This window comes from Natator depressus, chromosome 13, assembly GCF_965152275.1.
Source record: "Natator depressus isolate rNatDep1 chromosome 13, rNatDep2.hap1, whole genome shotgun sequence".
Taxonomy (NCBI): domain Eukaryota; kingdom Metazoa; phylum Chordata; order Testudines; family Cheloniidae; genus Natator; species Natator depressus.
This window is the reverse complement of record NC_134246.1, coordinates 37,082,695-37,105,544: the sequence shown is the minus strand read 5'-3', so window position 1 is coordinate 37,105,544 and position 22,850 is coordinate 37,082,695. Positions and strand designations below refer to the sequence as shown.

The 22,850-nt window shown below is 57.7% G+C and overlaps 1 protein-coding gene across 2 annotated transcripts; it reads right to left on the bottom strand.

The window, feature by feature from the left end:
- Positions 1-130: 130 nt before the first annotated feature.
- ADCY4 (adenylate cyclase 4) lies at positions 131-22,790 on the bottom strand. Of its 2 annotated transcripts, none has more exons than XM_074969918.1 (25): positions 22,612-22,790; positions 21,516-21,713; positions 20,765-20,926; positions 20,191-20,340; positions 18,826-18,968; positions 18,501-18,612; positions 16,747-16,874; positions 16,452-16,610; positions 15,791-15,923; positions 15,286-15,468; positions 14,637-14,680; positions 11,093-11,179; positions 10,646-10,715; positions 10,309-10,406; positions 9,826-9,910; positions 9,511-9,645; positions 9,179-9,283; positions 8,865-9,049; positions 7,962-8,046; positions 7,253-7,411; positions 4,580-4,726; positions 4,271-4,378; positions 3,893-4,007; positions 3,222-3,346; positions 131-899 (listed from the first exon to the last, which is right to left on the bottom strand). In XM_074969918.1, the coding sequence occupies exons 1-25, from the start codon at positions 22,762-22,764 to the stop codon at positions 747-749; spliced, it is 3,222 nt and encodes a 1,073-aa protein (XP_074826019.1). In that variant the 5' UTR covers positions 22,765-22,790; the 3' UTR covers positions 131-746. The 2 variants fall into 2 exon arrangements, with proteins under 2 accessions (XP_074826019.1, XP_074826018.1); XM_074969917.1 differs by having other exon boundaries at positions 132-899; positions 9,511-9,648.
- Positions 22,791-22,850: the final 60 nt, after the last annotated feature.

Here is a 22,850-nt window from a genome sequence, read left to right as displayed (position 1 = left end):
CCCTGCCTATACTAAAGCTATAAGAAATTCCCCCTACACACTCACACTCACGCATGCGCGCACACACACACACACACACACACCCCCTCCCTCCCTCCCTACTCTGCACACACAATCCCCCCTTAAACCTCCCCTGTCCTGCAGGCCCTGGCACACCCTGGGGAAGGATGATCTTCCCGGGGAAGCCAGTTCTGGTCTCTCCGGAAGCCGTGGTTTCCTGCCACTGATCTTGGGTAACAGGAAGCACATACACAGATGAGGCTGAGACCACAGCACATTTGGGCCTGGGGGGTGGGGGTGGGCCGGCTTCAAGGAAGAGGGATTAAAGGGGAAAGAGGGGGGACTCTCCTCATCTGGCTCCCCCCAGCCCCTCACTGAGGGGGATCGTATTATTCCGAACTCTCCCTGTACCCCCATGTTCTCTCACCCAGCTCTTCAGGGGTGTCATTCCCTTCTGAACCCCATCCACCTCAAAACAGCCCCCCTTCCATGCCTCCTTCAGGTGGGGTTCATTGCCCTGTGAGCTGCCCCCCAAAGTCTCCCACAGCCCTTCGCTTGTCTCATTGTGAAAGACTGAGTCCAGGCATCAAGTCATGACATGAGTGGGATGAAGCAAAGCCATCAGGCTCCTGTGCCAGCTCCCCCGAGTGGTGGAGAGGAAGTACTGCAGTGGGACAGAAGGAGACCAGCCCTCTGTAGGCTGGGCTGTGTCCATTTGTCCGGGGGAGGGAGAGGGAGGGAAGCCCTCAGCTGAGCATGGGGGCCTGCAGGCCAGAGCGGGACAGGTCGGTGCAGACGTAGTAGGTCCGTAGCTGGCCTTTGCCCTTGACCTTGATAACTCCACGGAGGTAGCAGGTGTAACCCAGGGTCTCCAGGGCCCTGGCTGTCTCTTCTGTGACCTGGGGGGAGGAGGAGTAAAGGAGGGAAGAGAGAAAGTTAGCCTTGTAATTTCAGCATCTCTCCGAGCTCCCAGGTTGGGGGGATTCTGGTGCTGCAAGCTTCCCCACAGCGATGCCATGGTCCCTGAATAGGTCATGACAGGTAGGGCCTAGGTGAGGTTGGGGACCACACTTGCACCCTGCTCCCCCCACTTTCTTCCCTCCAGTGTGAGCTTCCCCACTGCATGCCCAGAGAGGGACCCTAGTGCAGTGAGCTACCCCACAGCAGTGCCCCCCACGACAGTGCTGCCAACTCCATATAGCAGGAAGGCACCAGACAAACCCTGAAAAGTCGCTAGATGCAGCTGTTGAAGCACTCAAAAGGGGTCAAAAATGTCACCGAACCAAATTTCCAGAGAATTCAACAGAGAATCACACACACACACACACACACACAGGTGAGTATAGTCACACAATCATTCACAACCAGCTCGATAGTGTTAATCAAATCCATTCCATGCTCTTCTTACTACATTCTGTTGCACACCAGAAGCAACTACACCAGTACAGTCGTCATCAGGAGGGCATCCTCTGCTCATTGGGAAGGAAATTGCAGCCCTCTGTGCATTGGGAAGGGCTCTCTGTACACTGCAGCCCAGGGCGGCTGGGGTTGGTTCATTTCAGCTGAGCCTCGTCTAGCCAGCCTGGATTTGAGCCGGCAGGTGAGTGAAAGGGAGGGCCCAGAGCCAGGGGGAAGAGGGCATTCGCCTGACCTGAGCTCAGCACTGCAGGGAGCCAAGAAAGTAGATTTAAAAACAAAAAAGTCTGCTAGCCGGACCCCTTCCCCCCACTGCCAGGGTTTCGTTTCTGAAAACAGCTGGGCCACTAAACCCAGGCCATGCCAGGGGAAGGAGTAAAGAGGAACCAAAATCAAGCTAGCTCCACCTTTGACCCTGTAGTAAGGGCTTCATCCCTGAAGGCAACGGTGCCCCCTGCCCCATTGGGGCACATGGCCCCATCTCATCCCACCCCATCTTCCATCCGTGCAGCTCTCCTCGCTGGCTAACCTGCCTCACCCGCCCTGCTCGCTTCATTAGCCGGCTTTCCCTGCATCACAGGCTGGGCTATCTACTGCGGAGCAGGGAGAAAGAACACACAGGCCCTGGCTAATGTGCTGCTCTCACCAAAGTGCCCCTGGCTTTAGCAAAGTATTTAATTAGCCTCCCCGAACTTCTGTTCCTCGCCTGAAGATTATAGTGATCTCAGCCCAAGACACCCTTGTCATAAATATAAAGGGAAGGGTAAACACCTTTAAAATCCCTCCTGGCCAGAGGAAAAACCCTTTCACCTGGAAAGGGTTAAGAAGCTAGGATAACCTCGCTGGCACCTGACCACAATGACCAATGAGAAAAGGAGGACTTGTGGCACCTTAGAGACTAACCAATTTATTTGAGCATAAGCTTTCGTGAGCTACAGCTCACTTCATCGGATGCATTCAGTGAGCTGTAGCTCACGAAAGCTTATGCTCAAATAAATTGGTTAGTCTCTAAGGTGCCACAAGTCCTCCTTTTCTTTTTGCGAATACAAACTAACACGGCTGTTACTCTGAAAAATGACCAATGAGGAGACAAGATACTTTCAAAGCTGGAGGGGGGAGAAACAAAGGGTCTGGGTCTGTCTGGGTGATGCTTTTGCCGGGGACAGAACAGGAATGGAGTCTGAGAACTTAGTAAGTAATCTAGCTAGAGATGCGTTAGATTATGATTTCTTTAAATGGCTGAGAAAATAAGCTGTGCTGAATGGAATGGATATTCCTGTTTTTGTGTCTTTTTGTAACTTAAGGTTTGTGACTTATTATTGGGACTCTTTCCCAATAATAAACCCGGTTAGACGTTTGGTGGTGGCAGCGAAAGTCCAAGGGCAAAAGGTAAAATAGTTTGTACCTTGGGGAAGTTTTAACTTAAGCTGGTAAAAGTAAGCTTAGGAGGTTTTCATGCAGGTCCCCACATCTGTACCCTAGAGTTCAGAGTGGGGAAGGAACCTTGACAGCCCTGGAATGTGATTCCTTCCGAGGACATGCTCAGCTGAGACCTGATGACATTGACTTGGTGTGCAATAGAATGTAGTAAGAAGAGCATGGAATGGATTTGATTAACACTATCGAGCTGCTTGTGAATGATTTTGTGACTACACACATTGGTGATGTCTTTCTCTGAATGTCACTGCAATGGGCAGTGAAAGTCACTAGATTTGTCACTGGTCACTTTGACACTTATTTTCTCGCTAGGGAAACTAAAAAGTCACTAAGTTGCTAAGTACGCAACACTGCATCATTCCTCATACCTGGATCTTCCCCAGCACTCCGGTGCTCTCCATGCGACTCGCCACATTCACTGTGTTTCCCCAAATGTCATACTGGGGTTTCTGGGCTCCAATCACACCAGCCACCACTGGGCCATGGTTTATACCTGGAAAGGATGTGGGAAGGTGGGAGAGAGACAAATGTAGGAGGATAGGGAACACAGCTAGTAAGATTTGTGCAGGGTGAGACCACGTGAACATTTCATGAGAGCCTCAAAAATTATCTAGGATGACAGTCTGTTGGAACACCTCTGAAATCCCAGCACCGAACATCAACATTCCAGCACCCAATGTTGAAATCCTGACACCCAAATACCAAACACATTTCCCCAAATCCCTACATTGTTCCTCCCCAATCACATATCCCCAAATCAGCCATCTGAGCAGGGTCAACACTGGTCATTGCGCATGTGGTCAAGTGGGTTGGGTCATCACTTGAAATTGGGGAAGCACGGCCAGTTGACCGAGGTCAACGTTGGCCATAGTTGGTGTGCCCAACCTGCAAGGCCAACCAACAGGCCCAACATTGGCCGTCAGCCATGGTCAACCAGCAGGGTCAACGTTGGCCATGCCAATGCTGGCCACATCCAATGGACAGCAAAGGTTGCAGAGCCTGGTGAGAGAGTTCCTGATCTAGGTTGGAGGGGACTCACCCACGCGGAGTTTGAAGGTGTTGAAGGAGTGTTTATTGATGATATCCAGCTTGGCTATCAGGGCCACCGCGAACTCCACCATGATGCCCAGATGGGTGTAGCTCCTCTCAGCATCCTGAAGGGTAAACCCCACCACCGCCACAGTGGGAGGAGGAGGAAAATCCACCAATCACAATCAGGGAACCAATGCCTAACCCCACCCACAACCAATGAGAAAACAGTCAACCCACCATCAGAGCATATGTCCAGGAGATGAGCAAGCATCTGAGAGAGACGGGACACAGAGGAAGCTCAGGAGCTGTCACCCAGCCCCAAGGGGTTCTGGGAAACTGGGGAACACTTGGCTGGAGCTCTGGAAAGGAGAGAAAAAGGAGGTACCTGCTGGTTGTCCTGGCCAGAAGTGGCATTTAATCCCGTAGCTGCCATGTAGGTGCTGCCAATGGTCTTGATCTTCTCCACGCCACTAAATTTTGGCTTCGAGAGCAGCTGCAGGATTGGAAATAACCAAGTCATTGGTCCATTCAGCCCCATCTCACTCTCCCTACTTCCCCTGGATTGGATCCTCAGCCCAACCAGCTCTATCGAGAGAGAAGCCCTCTGCCCCAGATCGGCCCCATGACCCATTAACAATGTGCTGAGATGCTGCCCACTTTCCAGTGCCCAGATCTCATCTGAACCGCCTCGGACCTCATCAAAGTCTGCAATGATCTCGTTGAGCAGCCGCAAGCACTCCAGCCCTTCATGGTTGACGTTGGACTCAGAGTAGAACTCCTTGAAGTCAGGGATGGAGGCGAAGAGGACGCAGACACAGTCATAGGATTGATGGTAAAGGTCCTGGAAGGGAGGGTGGGTGGGAGAGAGAGACAGTGCCTCACTTTCTGATAACTTCACACAGAGTGTGGACAGGGCAGATAGACGCAAATCAAACCACAGCCAAAACCCACCTACCACAGCCAACCCTACCACCAACCAAACGCAACCACCCCCAACCAACACAGACCTCACTTAACCTATCCAACCACCACAATCAGTACAGCCAATATAGTCCACCAACCCCAACCATCATCCCCTGGCAGTACACCCAGCCAACCGACCCAACCACCACGATCAATACCGCCCACCTGAGCCAGCCAGAGCCCACCACGACCAGCCAGCTCCAAGCAGCGCAGCCATACAAACCCAACCACTCCCAAACAATACAGCCTATCAAACCACACCCCCACCGTCCATTGTAGACCCCACCCCCAACCAACACAGCTATCCAAACTCAACCAACGTATTGATCACCAAACGTCCCCAGCGGACACAGCCACCAGCACGTACCCAACCACCCCAGTCAACACAACCCACCACAGTCAACCAACTCCAGCAACACACCCCTCACTACAGCCAGTCAAACCCAAACACCCCCAACACACGCAGTGCACCAAAGCCAACCAAACCCAAACATACTCAACACACACAGCAGCCACCAAACCCATCCAACTAACTCAAACGCAGCCCATCCCAGTCAGCCAGCAGAGCCCACTCCAGCGAACACACCTACCATCACAACCAATCAAACCCAAACACCACCAACTGACACAGTGCACCACAGCAAACCAACACAGTCAGTGAAACCCAACCAGCCCCAACCAACACTACCCACCAAGCCCAGACAACCCACCCATTGCTAAACCCAGCCACCAACCAACCAGCCCCAGCTACACCACAACCCAAAGCAAAACCCCACCAGACCACCATAGCCTCCTGAACCTATCCATCACCTTGCATGAAACAAAACCCAACACAACCAATATTATGACCCACCCAACCCAACCACTGCCCCACTCAACAACATCACACCAAAAAGATTCCACTACACCACCACACACAGACCCCACAAGAGCAATTCAACAGCAGCTGTTGAGATGCTCAAACCAGCCACCATGATTCGCTAGCTCAAACTCTTTCAAGTTAGACCAGATGCAGAGAAGGGCGGCAAGGATGATCGGGGGAATGGAGAGCCAGTCTGACAAGAGGAAAAAGAGCTGGGTTTATTTAGCTTGAAACATAGGCTGATTGCTCTCTGTAAATGCATCGGGGGAAACACCAGGGCCGGGGAAGAGCTAATGAAACTAAAGGACAATGCTGGCACAAGAACAAATGGGATAAACTAACGAGGGAGCAACTGAGGCTGGAGAAGATGAGAAGGTTTCTGACCATCAGACAAAGAAGATTCTGGAACAGCCTCTAATAGGACTGGTGGTGGTGGGGAAACCCTATAGTAGTGTGAGGATGGTGCTCAATAGGGAAGACAGGGCTATCTGAGGTAGCAGGACCTGCATTTGGTGACCCAGGAGGCCTTTTCCAGTCCTACGGTCCTAAATCCCAATAATTTCAATAGGAACTGAGTGTCCATATGTTGGCAAACTTATATGGACACACGCCATGTCAGGATCTCAGGAATGAGACCCAGGCATCCATGAGAGTTCTCCTATGGGCCCTGCTGTTCTCAGCACCACAGGTGAGGGAGTAGCATGGGGAATGGGACCCAGAGATCTGGGACAACATCTTCATGGGTCCCACAGCTTTCAGCCCCACAGGGGGAGTGTGATGGAGAATGGGACCCAGACATGCACAGTGACATCCCTATGGGACCCGCAGCTCTCAGCCCCAGGGAGACGGGACCAGGATGGGGAATGCAGAGGTCAGATTCTTTTCCCCCTCAATGCATAATTAGCCAGATGCATTCCATGGTATTTTTTCACCTTCCTCTGAAGTATCAGGGATTGGCCACAGCTGCAGATGGGACATTGGATGGGGTGGACCAGGGCTCTGAGGAGGTTCAGAGAACCCTGCGTCTAGATGCCTGGCTGGTCAGTCTGGAGCACATGCTCTGGGTCACCAGATTTGTGGTGGGGAAGGAACCTCCCTCCAGGTCAGACTGGCAAGGATCTGGGGGGAGTTTTCACCTTCCTCTGAAGCATAGGACGTGGGATGGCTGCCGGCATCACCTGGGCTCATGTCACCAAATCAAATTCCTGCCATTGCAGGGTCCTCGGGCATTGGCAGTACCTCAATCTCGCCAGTGGCCACAACAGTTTAGCCTCCCAAGGACTGAAACACTTTGGTCTAACCCAAGCTGGGCTCAGTACAGGGGTACCTGGGTGAAGATCAGTGACTTGTGTTCCACAGGAAGTCAGACTAGCTGACCTAACAGTCCCTTACGGCCTTAAACTTGGGGAAATTCTATGAATCATTAGCCCACTTCCTCCTGGCTGCAGTCCCCAGCTTGGCCACCGGGTGGCAGCATTGGAGAATTGAATGGTGGCAGTCAGAAATTCCCCCGTTAAAGGGGACGCGCACAGCCGGGCTGACCTCGTTACGCCGGTTCTGGCCGATGAATTGCTGTGCCACGTCGGCCGGGAGCACATTCTCCAGCAGGACACGGTTCAGGTTCTCCATGGTCTCGATCTCCTCACGCTCCTTCTTGAACTTCTTCTTCCATAAGAAGTCAAGACGGCAATAATACTCGTTCTTCGAGAGAGACACAAAGGGGCCTGGCCCATCAGGACCCCTCAGTCCCGGAGAGGGGCGGTTCTCACCCTAATGGGCCCTGCACTTCTCAGCACCCAGTAGGAGCGACTGGGATGGGTCCCAGGCATCCAGGATAGCATTCAACTCCCAGCACCTGGGGGGGGGGGGGGGGAGCCTGGGACAAGGAATGGGACCCAGGCCCCTGGGATGGAAGTGCAGGGCACTCACCTGTAGGGGCACTGCAGCTCCCAGCACCCAGGGAGAGAGTGGGACCCAGGTGTCCGGGACAGCAGTACAGGAGACTTTCTTCTAGGGGGCTTGCACTGTTAGACTGGGATGGGAGACTGGACCCAGGTGTCCTGGATAGCAGTATCAGGTGCTCACCCCAGGGACACTGCAGCAGGACAGACTAGGATAGAGAAGGGAACCCAGGGGAAGTCCCCAGTGGGCCCTGCAGCTCTCAGCCCCACAGGGGGAGAAACTGGGAGGGGAATAGGACCCAGGTGTCTGGGGTGGCAGTGCCCCACCCCTAGGGGGCCCTGTGACTCACTTGTCTAGCCAGGGCCAGCAGGGTGAAGAAGAAGACAAAGAAGGAAACGGCTCCCATCAGCTTGGGTTCCTTCAGGACCCCTGGCCTGTGGGCAGAAGGAGAGAGACCAGGTAGCAGAGAGAGCATTGCCAAACTTTCTAATTGCTGACAACCAGTACCCCATGCTGTACCCCATGCCCCGCCTCTTCCCTCAAGGCCCTGACCCTGCTCCATGTGTTTCCTCGAGACCCCACCCATGCCCCCCGCACAGCTTCTTCCCTCAAAGCCCTGCCCACTTCTCTGTCTCTTCCCCCAAGGCCCTGCTCGCTCCCCTCTCTCCTCCCACTTCCTCCTAGCTGGATCCTCTCCGCCACCTCCCCGCCCTGGGCTCCCTCTGCTCCGGAGCTGCAGTCTGGTGCAGAGCCTGCCTGCCTGCTCACAAGCCATAGGAGGTGGCCGTGGCTGAGCAGGGGCTGGCGCGGGTTGATGACCTGGTGCCTCCCCTCCTTGCCGCCCGCCACGGGTTACTGGACTTGTAGTGTCCGGTCAGTACATCTTTCAGGTAGAAAACTGGACATCTGGTAACCCTAAGCGGAGAGCAGACCTGGGCCCAGCTCGGACCGGCTAAGCAGGACTGTGTTGTGTTTGAGTGGAAGACTTCTAGGTTCTGCTGGGGCAGGGGCTATGTAGGGGGCGCTCTACCCTGGCCATCAGTGCTGGCCCCAGTGAGACACTAGGGGGCGCTGCGCTTCAGGGAGCCAGGGGTGGAGACTCAGTAGAGGGCGCTCCCTCCACACACTCAGTGCTGGCACTAGGGGGTGCTGTGCTGCAGGGAGCAGGGTGGGGGCGCAGTTGGGGGTGCTCTCCCGCAACGGTCAGTGCTTTCCCTAGGGGGCGCTGCACAGGCACTGCCCCAGCAGTTACCGGAGCACAGTCTGGTTGGGGTAGAGGTGCCCGACGTAGCAGTCGGAGAGCCAGGCGTGGCTGTGGAGAAAGAGGACGTTGTAGATCACCAGGCAAAGCGTCAGCATCAGGAGCTTGAGTTCAAAATTCATGTGGAGGAAGAGGGAGCAGGAGAGGAGTCCCAGGATGCAACAGTAAACGTAGTACTGTGGAGGCAAGGGGGAGGGGCATGGGGGGGAAGGGGGCAGGGCAAGGGAGAAAGGGGGTGGTGAGTTAAAGACCTTCCCAAGTCCACCTTCAAGACCGACAGCATCCCACTGGGGCGTGAAGCTTACCGGAATGCTGAATAAGGAATCGGTTGAGGGAGATTCCCGTGTGGCATTCACCGGCACCGCGGGATTGTGGGATGGTGGAGGACACCAGGGCGTGGGTATGAAGAACTGCTCAAAGAGGAGGAGGTAATCGTAAGCAGCAAGAGGGATACAGCTGGGGATAGAACCCAGGAGTCCTGGCTCCCAGCCCCACCCCAATCTAACCACTAGACCCTACTCCCCTCCCAGAGCCAGGGATAGAACCCAGGAGCCCTGGAGCCCAGACCCTCTGCTCTACTAGACCCCACTCCTCTCCCAGAGCTGGGGAGAGAACGCCCCCTCCTTTGGTTACTCACGAAGTTGAACATAGCCATGGTGAGGACGACCAGGATGGTGGTGACGCCCAGGGTGACCCGGAGCCAAGGCTGGGTGCAGACGGCCGTGGAGAGGGAGGGCACCCAGTACAGCATCTTGGGGCCTTTCTGGAAGCACTTCTGGGAGAGCAGGCAGATGGGAGAGTGTGGGGAGAGGGGAGGGTTAGATAGCCCCCAGCCAGGGGCTGCAGGGACAAGGGCTTTCCCTAGCTGGGGCATGTTGGGAGGGGGGAGAATACAAGGGCAACTCTGGAGCTGTGAGCTTCTTCACAGCAGTGACCTGCTCATCTCACTTACCGCCAGGTTCCCAGCGAAGCAGGTGAAGAGGAGGAGGATGAAGAGGAAGAAGGAGATGCCATAGGAGATTCCTAGAGCTGGGGTCCTGGAGGAAAACAGAAGACAAACTAGAAATAATAGGGACCCCCCCGGGCTGGGCTAGCAGGGACTGCGGGTCAGGAGTGAGGGGCATTGGCAGAGCTGTGTGGGGAAGAGCCCAGGGTTGGGCTATCAGGGGGCTCTGGGTCGGGATTGAGGGGCACCGGCAGAGCTGTGGAGGGGGGGTAGAGAGGGAAGCCCGGGTGATGACAAGTTCAGGAGGCATTTCTGCCCCATCAGCACCAGTTGGATGATTTATGACTCTGTGGTTCCTTGGCTCAGGGTTGGGACATGACTCTGGTTGGCTCAGACAATTCATGTGCAATGGTGGGGGAGCCCAGGGCTGGGCTTGCAGGGGGCTGCGGGTCAGGATTGAGGGGATCCCAACCCCTCTCTCATCCTCACTTGTGGGCCACCAGCATCTGGATGAGGAAGTTGGAGAGGAAGACCAGGAAGGTGCAGGCCGTGTAGTACTTGAAGGCAGGCAGAGCTGAGAGTCGATACTACATGGTGAGAAAGAGAGCTGCAGTGAGGGACGTGGCCACCAGGGGGCCCATGGGGCAGAGAGTAGGTTCTGCGGGGGGGGGGGGGGGAGCTGCAGGAGGGACATTGGCCACCAGGGGGCCCATGGGGCAGAGCATCCCAAGTCAGCCATCACACGGGGTTGGTGCCCTGCTTGCCCTGGGGGCTGTGAGCTTCCACCCTGGCAGTGCCCCCTTGCCCATCGGGGAGCCCAGCTCACCTCCTTCTCCATGAGTTTCTCCTTGAAGTACAGGGTGATGCGGTTAAAATCCTCCGACTTCTTCCACTGCCTGAAACAGGGGGGAGAGAGGGGAGTGGGCGGGGTCTGGGACTCCCCCCCACCTCCGCCCCCCAGATACACACATACCCCAGCCCCAGCACCCAATCCCAGCCTCTGCCCCCATCCTCTTCCTCGCTGCTCCTCTCTTCCCTCCCCCCCCCATGCACCCTTCCCCCTCTGCCTTTCCCCTGCACTGATTCCTCACCCTGTGTCCTGCCCCCCACGGTACCTTCTCTTACGTCCCATCTGCTCCCTCTTTCTCCCCGCTTCCCAGTTCACCAGACCCTCCTCCCTCTCCCCTCCGCACCCTTTTCTCCCCATCTACCCCCAGATCCCCCCTCCTGCCCCTCCCCATCTGCCCCCCACACACACACGCCAGGACCCTACTTCTGGGAGTTGAGCTGTTCCAACACCTGGAAAAATTTCTCATCTACCCCATCGAGCTCCTCATCCGGCCCCTTGGGGGAACGAACCCTGAAAATACAAGGGGGGGTGGGGAAGGGGAGAGAGCACCCTGTAAGGCAGCAGTTCTCAACAGGGGTCCCGTGGGGCCCTGCGGCTAAAACCCAGAGCCCGAGCCCCAGCACTTCCCACAGGGCTGAAGCCAGGAGCCGTGGGGTGGGAGGCGGGAGCAGCTGGGCTGAATTCTGGAGCCCCGAGCCCCACAGGGCAGAAGCCCTGAGTCCATGGGCAGAGTTGGGGAGACATGGGGGGCGATGCCCCCCACCAGGCTACCGTGCAAGAGCAAGGCAGCTCCATGCCCCTGGTCCACCTCCTTCTTCCCCCGCTCCCTGGCCCGGTCAGAGGCGGGAAGCCACAGCTGGGCAGTGTGGGGCAGCTGCTGCTCTGGCTGGTGCCATGGGGCAGGCAGGCGCGTTCCCTCGGCTACCGCTGGTGGGCTTTGAGGCTGCTCCTCAGCTCCCAGTCCCCTTTGCTCCCGCAGCCCATAAGAGCCACTGCGGTGGGGGACCCAGCTCCCTGGCTGGCAGAGCCCTTGGGGAAGAGGGATTGCAGGGGAGCCCTCCTGGCACACAGCCCCGAGCTACACCTCCCCCCCCCGCCCCGTCCATACACAGCCCTGAGCTACCCCCTCCCTGAACCCTGAGCTACCCCCCATCCATACACAGCCCCAGCTACCCCCTCCCTGCACCCTGAGCTACCCCCCATCCATACACAGCCCCAGCTACCCCCTCCCTGCACCCTGAGCTACCCCCCATCCATACACAGCCCCAGCTACCCCCTCCCTGCACCCTGAGCTACCCAGGTGATGTTATCCGATTAGAATATGAGCATACAGATTATTGTTGCAACCACAGTTCTATATTTGCAGCAAATACTGGACAAAGGCTGTCGAGAGAGGTGTCTGTGAACAGGGTTTGATTCGCTGGTTATGACTACGCCATCTGCATGCATGCATCATTTTTGTATGTGACGTTCTAAGCATTGGAATACCCACCAGCTTTATGGGGATTATCTGCCCCATTCTTTGCAGTTCCCCCTAATTGAATGACCACAGCTATCCACCACTGGGACACCTGTCACAGCCCGATAGGCCATGTAAGATATCTGCAAAAAGGTTCTCATTTGCCAGATATGATACTCTAGCTTACATGTTTGTACCACCTTTGCCCTAGGCATTATAGACATGGCGGTACGTCTGTGTTTCAAACTTGGGCTGTGCTTCTGGGTGACACCCCCAGACAAGTTGGCGTCAGCTCTGCCTAGCCTGCCGGATGCCCACTGAGGACCATCAGCTCCACAATTGACCCATTGAGAGAAGGCAGACAGGCCTGGGGACTCAGCCAGGCCTGCAGGGGCCCGCCCATGGAGAGAGCTCAGGCTTCCCAGCCAGGTGCGGGGCAGCTTGTGTTGGAAACAAAGGAAGCAGAGGCCGCACGGCAAGAGACTATACAGGGCAGCTGCATCTTCTCCACTTTGTCTTCAGTCCTGCTTCAACTGCTGGGGGGACTTTGCTACAGCCGGAAGCTCGGAACAAAGGCCTGAATGACCCACCCCAGGTGTGGACGCGCTACGGAGACTTGACTTCGGCCAGCAGTTTAGCCCATCACTGCTACAAGCCTGAACCAGGAACTTGGCCAGGACTGGGTGTCATGGATCCCTTCAACCAACTTGAACTCTCACTTTTCGTTTTTTTGAGGAATAAACCTTTAAAAATGTTAGATGCTAAAGGACTGGCATGAGCGTGATTTCTGGGTAAGATCGAAGTTATAGATTGGCCTGGGTGTCTGGCTGGTCCTTTGGGATCTGGAGAACCGATTATTTGAGGAGCCTCGTGGCAAAGAACCACTCATCTCTGAATACAGGGCTTTTGGTGGGGATGTAAGAGCTGGAATGCCTGAGGAAACTGCCGTTATGTTCTCCTGTTAGCCAGCGTGGGGAAAGAGGAGTTTACTTGTGTGGCTGGTCTGGTCTATCTTATAAAAGAATAACCACCAGTTTCGGGTTGCATTTGCCCTATTTCTCAGCAGTTCGTCCTGGATTTGGCATCCTAGTTGTGACCCACAGAGGCACAGTTACACCCTAGCTCGCCCCTCCCTGCACCCTGATCTACCCACCCTGTCTTCACCCTGAGCTAGCCCCCGCCCGCACACAGCCCCGAGCTACCCCCCGCCTGCACCCTGAGCTACCCCCCCGCCCACACACAGCCCCCAGCTACCCCCCGCCTGCACTCTGAGCTACCCCCCGGCCCACACACAGCCCCCAGCTACCCCCTCCCTGCACCCTGAGCTACCCACCCTGTCTTCACCCCGAGCTACCCCCCGCCTGCACTCTGAGCTACCCCCTCCCTGCACCCTGAGCTACCCCCCGCCCACACACAGCCCCCAGCTACCCCCTCCCTGCACCCTGAGCTACCCCCCGCCCACACACAGCCCCCAGCTACCCCCTCCCTGCACCCTGAGCTACCCCCCGCCCACACACAGCCCCCAGATACCCCCTCCCTGCACCCTGAGCTACCCCCTGGCTGCACCCTGAGCTACCCCCTGCCCACACACAGCCCCTAGCTACCCCCTCCCTGCACCCTGAGCTACCCCCCGCCCACACACAGCCCCCAGCTACCCCCCGGCTGCACCCTGAGCTATCCCCCGGCCCGCACACAGCCCCTAGCAACCCCCCGCCTGCACCCTGAGCTGTTTTCAACCTTTTTGAGCTGAGCCCCCCAACCTTTCCGTTATAATTTTTGGTTGAGCTGAGCCCCCCCCCCCCCCAACCCAGATAGGCTGCGGGCCTGCTGAGGTGAGTCAGGGTGGGGAGGTGGTGCTCCCTCCCTGGACCCTGCCAGGGGGAGCTGGCTCAAGCCCGCTGACCTCTACCTCACCCCCTGACCCAGAGTCCCCCTCCCCCCCTGTTGTGGGGGGCCTCAGAACATTGAGAACCCCCGCTGTAAGGGACAGTGACCCCAGGAGGCAGTAGTGGGGGTTGCCCCAATACGCCATACGGGACCAGTGCCAGGGAACCCCCAAACTCAGCCCACTACTTCCAAAATCACCCCCAACACTGACCCCCTAAAAATGCCCACTGTGCCCCAAGTCTAAACCCCTTAATATCTCCCCCACGCTGCCCCAATTCGCCGGCTTTCCCCAGCCTGACCCCCCCAAATTTAGCCTCTACACTGACCCCCAATTCCTCATTTCCCCACAGCCTGACCCCTAAAGTGACCCCCGCACTGACCCTCCAATCCCCACTGAACCCCAGACAGGCTCAACCCCCCCACAATCACCCCCGTCTCTACTCGTTGGAACCAAGACCCCCAAATCCGTCAAGGAGGGGGGAAGAAGAATAAGCATCACAGTTCGCTGATTCAGAGGGGGAGGGGTCTGTGGGCCAAACAAGGAGCCCACCCCTCATTGCCTCCCCCAAGATAGTCATGCCCCCCTGAAATTTTAAGGGACAGGAAGGGGATACACCTTACCGCTCCACTGTCTTCGACTGGGTCAGGGACCCCAGAGAGCTCTCCTGTGGAGAGAAAAGGGAAGGGGGGGTCAGATTTATGGGGTATTGTGCTGCCCCTATTGGGGGACTCAGTGTAAGAGAGCTCCCACTTGTGCGTGGCGGTGCTACCCCTTTAAAGCATGGCATGTCTCAGTCTGTGCTGCTGCCCCCTAGTGGTGTGTGAAGGAACTGAGAACTGGTTGGTTAAATAGGGTGTGTGGGGGGGCTCGGGAGGGGGGCACCGTGCTGCAGGGCGTGCAGTGGGGCGGGTTGCCATGCTGCAGGGAGTGCGGTGGGGGGGGGGGTCTCGGGAGGGGGGCGCCAGGCTGCAGGGAGTGCGGTGGTGGTGAGGCTCGGCAGGGGGGCGCCGCTCTGCAGGGAGTGCGGTGGGGGGGGGCTCAGGAGGGGGGCGCCGGGCTGCAGGGAGTGCGGTGGGGGGGGGCTCGGTAGGGGGGCGCCGGGCTGCAGGGAGTGCGGTGGGGGGGGCTCAGGAGGGGGGCGCCGGGCTGCAGGGAGTGGCACCGAGGGGGTCGCTGGGGGGGTGCCGTGCCGCAGAGAGCAGGGCTGGGGTGTGGAGGAGGCTCAGCACGGCTCACTCCGTATCAAACACCTCCCCCTGCTGGACACACCGAATGGTTGTTCCTGGTGAATCCTGGCTGATCGGCTGGGATGGTATCGAGGTGCTTGAGGTTGGCAAAGGGCTTGGCAGCCCCCCAGGACTCCAGGTAGCGGGTCATACGGACAGACGCCCTCATCTTCTGGCCCTCCCCGGGCACCGGGGACAGGGTGTTGCTGCAGCTTTCCGCTCCCACCTGGTGCCATGGAGAACACAGAACAGCCAGAGAGAGAGACGCTCACCCCCATCCCATTCCCTGCCCCCCATGAGCCAACCAGTCCCCCATCCTGGGCCCGGATGGGAACCAGCACCCTCTCGAGGGGACAGGCTCTGTGTCCCATTCCCTGCCCCCCTGAACCAACCCATCCCCCATCCCAGGGGCTGGATGGGAACCAGCGCCCCCTAGAGGGGAAAGGCTCCCTATCCCATCCCCCCCCCCCCCCCCCCCGCATTAACCTTTTGTGCGCTAATCTTTGCATCAGCACCAGTTAAGTGTCCTGTCGTCACCATCGACTCACCCAAGGGTCAATGACCAGGAAAGTCTTTACTTTGTTCTCCTTCAGGAAGGGGTCACGCTGCCAGCGACAGGTTTCCTCCACAGCATAGACCCCTCCCAGGTGAGACAAGGTGGCCTCGGTTATATGCACCCTCCTGTGGAAGAGAGGGCATGCAATTCCTCTGTGCACCAGTAGGAGGCAGCCTGCCACACACACTTATGCAGGCTGCGATTTTTCCAAGCTGATGCCCCGTTTCTCCTGGGGAGGCTTTGAAAATTCCAGGCATAATTCCCACTTTCCCCTTCAGGGGGCAGCACCCCCCGCAGAGACGCAGGATAGTCCTTCCATCACCAAGAGAGGGCGGCAGCGCAGCGGCATATAGTTCCTCCACGTGCCACTTGGGGGCAGTGCCACATGGATATGCAGTTCCTCCATGCTCCATTAGGTGTCAGCACAACACAACACACTACACGGACTTTCTCCATTCCTCATAAGGGGGCAGCAGGACACAACATACACCGATATGCAGTTCCTCCATTCACCACCGGGGACAGCATTAAACACACACACAAACACACGCTATATGGAGTACCTCCATGCACCATCTAGTGGCGGCCCAACACACACAAACACACGCGTTCCTCCATGCATCATTAGGGGGCACCCCCATGCCCCCTCTCACCCTGGCACTCCTCCAGCCTCCATGTGGTTAGCCAGTGTCACATCGTGGGACCAGACATCATACTGCCACTTCTGGAGCCCTATGACCCCGCACAGCACGTTCCCCGAGTGCACCCCGACCCGCATGTTGATGTCCACACCAGTGGCATCCCGTAGCTTCCTGGGGGAGGACAAGAGATGAGGGTTGCAGCCCATTGGAGCAGGCTCTGAAGCCCATCACAGCAACCCAGGGCTGGGCCACCTGCACAGCGTACTCTCAGAGGTGTGGATCTCTCTTGGCAGCCATCCGTACTCACTTGATAGCCTGGCACATATCCAATCCCATCTTGACGCAGTTGCGTGCGTGGTTGGGGAGCGAGACCGGCAGCCCCGAGACGCAGTAGTAGCAGTCACCCAAGATCTTGATGCGCATGCACTCATTGTCCTAGAGAGAGGGGGAAGAGAGGGTCTGTCCTTCATAGCAAGGCCATTCTGGTCCTCTCCTCCCAAATTCAGAGTTCAAGGAGAGAAGCAACCATAGGATAACCCAGTCTGACCTCCTGTATACCCAGGGACTTTCACCCAGTTCCCCCTGCAGTGACCCAGTCACTTGGGTTTGGCCAAAACAGAGTTCCTTCCAGCCTGGATCGGAAACCTTCAGGAGGTGGGGAAGCCCCTCACCACCTCCCTTGGGAGTTTGTTCCATTGGTTAATCACCTCCACTCTTAGAAATTCAGACCTTATTTCCAGTTTGAATTTCTCCATCTTTAGCTTCCAGCCGTTGGTTCTTGTTCCTTCCCTGGTAGATTAAACAGGGGTTTAGTACCTCACATTTGCTCCCCAGGGAGGTCCTTGCACATCTCTCAGGCTTCTTGTTGACAAGCTCAACAGAATGAGCTCTTTATGTCTCTGGCATTTGCTCCAGCCCCCGAAATTATTTTGTGGCTCTTCTCTACCCCCCGATCCAAGCTCCCAATGTCCTTTGTAAGAGGTGGGCACCAGAACTGGATGCGGTGTCCCCGTGGCAGTCTCCCCAGTGAGGCAAAAATCATCTCCATTCCCCCACTTGCCGCTCCTCTGCTATACGTCCAAGGATCGCGTTCGCTTGGTTTGCCCCAGCATTGCACTGGGAATCCATGCCGAGCTGCTGGTCTGCTCTGCCAGCGCTCACGAGAGAGAGAGAGAAACACACCAGGTGAGGGAGAGGTGTTACTGACGTTCAGGAGCAAAGTTGGCACAAGAACAAATGGATCTAAACTGGCCACCAGCAAGGTTAGGCTTGAAATTAGATGAAGGTTTCTCACCATCAGGAGGAGTGAAGTTCTGGAACAGACTCCCAAGGGGAGCAGTAGGGGCAAAAGACCTAACTGGCTTCAAGACTGAGCTGGATAAGTTTTTGGAGGGGATGGTCTGACAAGGTTGCGTCCGAAGGCATACGGCCTCATCCATGTCGGCTAATAGCAAATATCTCCAATGTCTGGCGACGGGGAGGGCTCTGAGCCACGACAGAGGTGTGCAGGAGGTCAGACTAGATCACAATAGTCCCTTCTGGCCTTCAGGTCTATGACAGAGATGTGAAATCCCTCCCTCCTGCGACCCCTGGCTGATCCCTGGAGATCTGGGTTTCGTGCAGGGGAGAGGGGGTCCCCTGGAGGCCCCTGGGAGAAAGTAGGAGGTCTTTGAGCTGGAGGTGGTGTGGCGTCCCTAAGGGGTCTCAGTCTGAGACAGTGGATCTCTGGGAGGCAGGGGTCCCCATCTCCCCCTGGGGGGAGGGAGTAGAGGTGTTTCCATGGGGGTGCAAGGGCACCCTGTGGAGTGAAGGAGGGTAGGGATGGCACAGAAGGGGCCTGATCTCTGGGACGGTGTAGGAGGTGGATCCATAAGGAGTTCAGGGGGGTGTCTCTGGAGGTGCTGGGGGTGGGGGTCCCACAGGATGCAGGAGGGGCCCCCCAGTGGGGTGGAGAGGTCCCAGGGAGGTGCCTGGGGCAGGGGTCTCCTGATGAGGGGTGCAGAGGTGTAGGGAGCTTCTGGGAGGCTGGAGGTTTTTTGGGGGGAGATCCGGCTGTCTTACCTTGGCGATTTGGTCAAACTTGCCGAAAAGTTCATTGAGCATCAGGACCAGCTCTTTTGGGGAGCACTCGCTGGCCAGTCTTGTGAACCCCACGATGTCGGCATACAGGATGCTGTGGGGGGAGTTAGGAAGCGGGGAGACAGCATCAGGGTCCTAGGTGCAGGGGTGAGAGTCGGGGAGACATGCCCTAACCCTGCTCCACCGCCCTGGCAGCCCTCAGCAAATAGGGTGCTTATAAAAAGGGGATCAAGGGTTCACAACACCCATCCCCCCTGCGCCCTGCTGCCCCCTCGCAGCGTGGGGTGGGGATGGGGGGGTTTGGTACCTGACGTTCTTGTGGTGCTTGACGTAGAGGTTGTGGAAGTTGTTTGCGCTTTCCTGCCGCCCCCCGTCCCGCAGCCGCTCGATGATCTCGGCCTTCATCTCCATGGCGATGTACGCGGGTAGGATGGAGAGAAGGAGGTGCTCCTGGGTGGGGGGAGGGAAGGTGTTGAGAATGAGTGAGAGGCATCAGGGGTGGGTGGGGATGGATGGATGGATGGATATATATTTATGAAGATGGGGTTTGATGGATAGATGGGTGTGTATATGGAGTGAGGGAGGGAAGGAGAGATATGGGTGGGTGGATGGATGGGCATGGGGATGGGGAGGGATGGATGGGAAGGTGGGTGAGTGGATATGGGGAGGGAGGGAGGGAGTGATGGATGTGTATGGGCTGGCGGAGGGAGGGAGGGGTATGTATGGAGATTAGATAGACCAATGAGTATGGGGATGGATGGACGGAAGGAAAGCTATGGGTGGGTGGGTGCATGGATGGGGGTAGGGAGGAAGGGCAGTGCGTGGAGGCTGGACGCATGGATACACAGATTTGACTCGGAGAAGGATTTAGGAGTTGTGGTGGATAGTCAGCTGACACCCTGCGGCCAAAAGAGCTAATGGGACCCTGGGAGGCATCAACAGGGGAATCTCGAGTCGGAGCAGAGAGGTAATTTTACCTTGGGATTTGGCCCTGGTGCGACCGTTACTGGGATCCTGTGTCCACTTCTGATGCCCACCATTCAAGAAGGATGGTGATAAGTTGGAGAGGCCTCAGAGAAAGAGCCACAAGAATGATTCAAAGGTTGGAAAACCTGCCTTTGATTGATAGACTCAAGGAGCTGAATCTATTGAGTTTAACAAAGAGAAGGTTCAGGGGCGACATGGTCACAGTCTTTCAGTACTTACGTGGGGAACAAACACTTAATAATGGGCTCTTCAGACTAGCAAAGGTCTACCACGATCCAATGGCTGGATGTTGAAGCTAGATAAATTCAGACTGGAAATAAGGTGCAGATTTTCAAAGGTGAGAGTAATTGACCGAGGGGCATGGTGGACTCTCCATCAGTGACAATTTTAAAATCAAGATGGGATGTTTCTTCTAGATGATCCGCTCTAGAAATTATTTTGGAGTCGGTCTCTGGCATGTGTAGTACAGAAGTTCAAACGAGATGGTCACAGTGATCCCTTCTGGGCTTGCAAGGTATGAATCTGGAGATGGGATGGATGAAGAAGGGGGAGAGATGGAAGTGCTGTGTCTGGTATATCAGTGGATGGATGGAGGGGTTATGTGGAAATCAGATGGATGGAAGGACAGAGTGGGTATGCGAAGGTGAGACAGAGGGACAAATATGCAGGTATCCCCCATCCTCACCTGGTGCCGTTTCTCAGACTCCAGCTTGACTCGGGACTGGATGAGTTTGAAGGTCTCCTGGAAGGTCTCCTGCAAAGCCACCTCCATCAGGTGCTTGTGATAGGCCCCCACCAGGTTGCCACAGATGAAGATCACAGCGTTGGCCAGCAGCTGTGGGGGGTGGGGGTAGAGAGGAGGATGAGATGGGGCTCAGAGGGGGGCATGAAAAGGGAGATGGCTTTGGGAATCTATGGGGCAACTGGGGGTGGATGGATGGGAGAGGCGATGGAGATGGGGATGAGGGTGTGGGGGGGGCAGCCTCTACAGGACAATTGGTGGGAGATAGGGGATGGGACGCAGCTAGGAAAGGGGTCAATATGGGGAGACAGGGAAGCTAGAAGGAGGGAGTCAGGAGACAAGGGGGGTTCTGGGAAATGCAGGACACCAATAGGACATGGGGTGGGTAGGAGCTGGGCTAAGGGTCGGGAGGGGGCAGTGAAGGGAATCAAGGCAAGGGGGCAGCAGGGCAGAGAGGGAAGGTGTTGCTGCGGGGGAACAAAGGACCGCAGGGGAGCAGCGGGTAGGGGGCTCTCACCTGCACAGCCAGCTCAGCCCGCGACCCCCGCCCAGCTGACAGGTAGACACCCAAAACAATGATGTGGGAGAGGGAGGAGGCGAGGCCAGCGACCACGGCATCCCGCATGCACACGGGCAGCATGGTGTAGACGGTAAAGATGATGAAGAGGAAGAATGAGACCTAGAGGGGGGAGTCAGGCCAGGCAGGTCTCAGCATGGAGCCCTATTTCCATATAGCCGCCCCTTCCCCACCCCCACCCTCTGCTGCCCCCTGGTGCCCATTATATAGTATAGCCGCCCCTTCCCCACCCCCACCCTCTGCTGCCCCCTAGTGCCCATTACACAGTACAGCCGCCCCTTGCCCACCCCCACCCTCTGCTGCTCCCTGGTGCCCATTATACAGTATAGCCGCCCCTTCCCCGCCCCCGCCCTCTGCTGCCCCCGGTGCCCATTATACAGTACAGCCACCCCTTCCCCGCCCCCACCCTCTGCTGCCCCCGGTGCCCATTATACAGTACAGCCACCCCTTCCCCGCCCCCACCCTCTGCTGCCCCCTAGTGCCCATTATACAGTACAGCCACCCCTTCCCCGCCCCCACCCTCTGCTGCCCCCGGTGCCCATTATACAGTATAGCCGCCCCTTCCCCATCCCCACCCTCTGCTGCCCCCTGATGCCCATTATACTGTATAGCCGCGCCTTCCCCACCCCCACCCCCACCCTCTGCTGCCCCCTAGTGCCCATGATACAGTGGAGCCGCCCCTAGATCTCACCTGGTCCCAGGCACTGACCACGCCGCTGGTGAATACAAAGATGTAGCCCATGGCCAGGAGGCAAGCCCAGATGATGGCCGAGAAGACCCGTGTGCATTCCTGGAAGATGCTCTCGATGCAGACCAGGATGAGGATGAGGGAGAAAACAGCCAGGGCCACGAATAAGGTGATGAGGAAGCTCAGGTTGGAGGAGAATTCCTGGGGATCAGACCCACGGCAGAGTGAAATTCCAGCCACCACAACGCCCTTTTGGGGCACGGGGGGTCACCGTGCTGCTGGGGGCTCGCTAGGGGACACTGAGCCGCAGGGTGTGCAGCTGCAGTCTTTGGCCACTGGGTGGTGGTGTTGGTCTCCTAACCTTTGGGGAGCAGCTAAAGATTTCTGGGGGCTGGCAGCCTAGGGGAAGGCAAACCCCTGGCCCCCCAACTTGGTCGGCTTTTAACCAGCCTGACCAGGTCACCTGGCTCCCTCTCCCCCAGTCCCCCTCATCCTCTGCCTCCCCTGGCACCTGCAAGCTCAGAGGATGGACTGGGGCGGGAGGCGCGGTTGGGGGCCAGGGGAGGGGGGAGTGGGGGGCGGGAGGCGCGGTTGGGGGCCGGGGGGGCGGGGTTGGGGGCCGGGGAGGGGGGGGAGAGGGAAGAGGGGGCGGGAGGCGCGGTTGGGGGCCAGGGGAGGGGGGAGAGGGGGTGTGGAAGGGAGGGGGATCCTGGAGGATGGCTCAGAGATCTGGGGGCAGCGGGGGGACGGGTCATGGGCCGGGGACAGCGGGGGGACGGGGAAGAGGGCTCTGGGATCCAGAGGCCACCAGGGCTTTGAGTGGAGAAAGGGTTGGTGGGAGGGGGCTGGGGGGGGGGCGAGGAGAACATGGTGGGGGCAGTGGGGAAAAGGGGGGCAGGGGCCGGCGTGGGCTGGATTGGGGAAGCTGGGGGGGGCAGTGGGGATGAAGCGGGGGGGGGGAGCAGCATGTCCCAGAGGGGCAGCAAAGGGGAGGGGGCGAGACTGGGGCCCGGTAGCGGACACAAGAGCCCCGGCAGTAGACTCCGCCGTGGGTCACTGGGGGGGCAGTGCCCCCACCCCTTCCCGGCCGGCCCCTCACCCTGCCGCTGGCCAGGTGGGCGGCGAGCAGCGCCAGGCAGGTGCCGAGCAGCAGCAGCAGCAGCAGCAGCAGCGGGTAGAGCCGGCTCAGGCTGCAGTAGGTCTCGTAGAATCGCTCCTCCCGCGGGGCCGGGGCGCGCCGCCGCCAGCCCATGCCGCCGCGGGGAGACCCCCCCTTCCCCAGCCGCTCCGCTCGGGGCCCCCCTGCGCATCCCCCGAGGGATCGCCCCCGTCCTCCCT

Excerpts from the sequence above, each read along its gene's own strand:
- ADCY4 (XM_074969917.1), bottom strand. The coding sequence starts at position 22,764 with ATGGGCTGGCGGCGGCGCGCCCCGGCCCCGCGGGAGGAGCGATTCTAC. Across the intron at positions 8,047-8,864 it reads CCCAACCAGACTGTGCTCCG|GCCAGGGGTCCTGAAGGAAC; the intron begins GTAACTGCTGGG and ends TTCTGCCCACAG. Across the intron at positions 4,379-4,579 it reads TCATTGCAGACTTTGATGAG|CTGCTCTCGAAGCCAAAATT; the intron begins GTCCGAGGCGGT and ends CCAATCCTGCAG.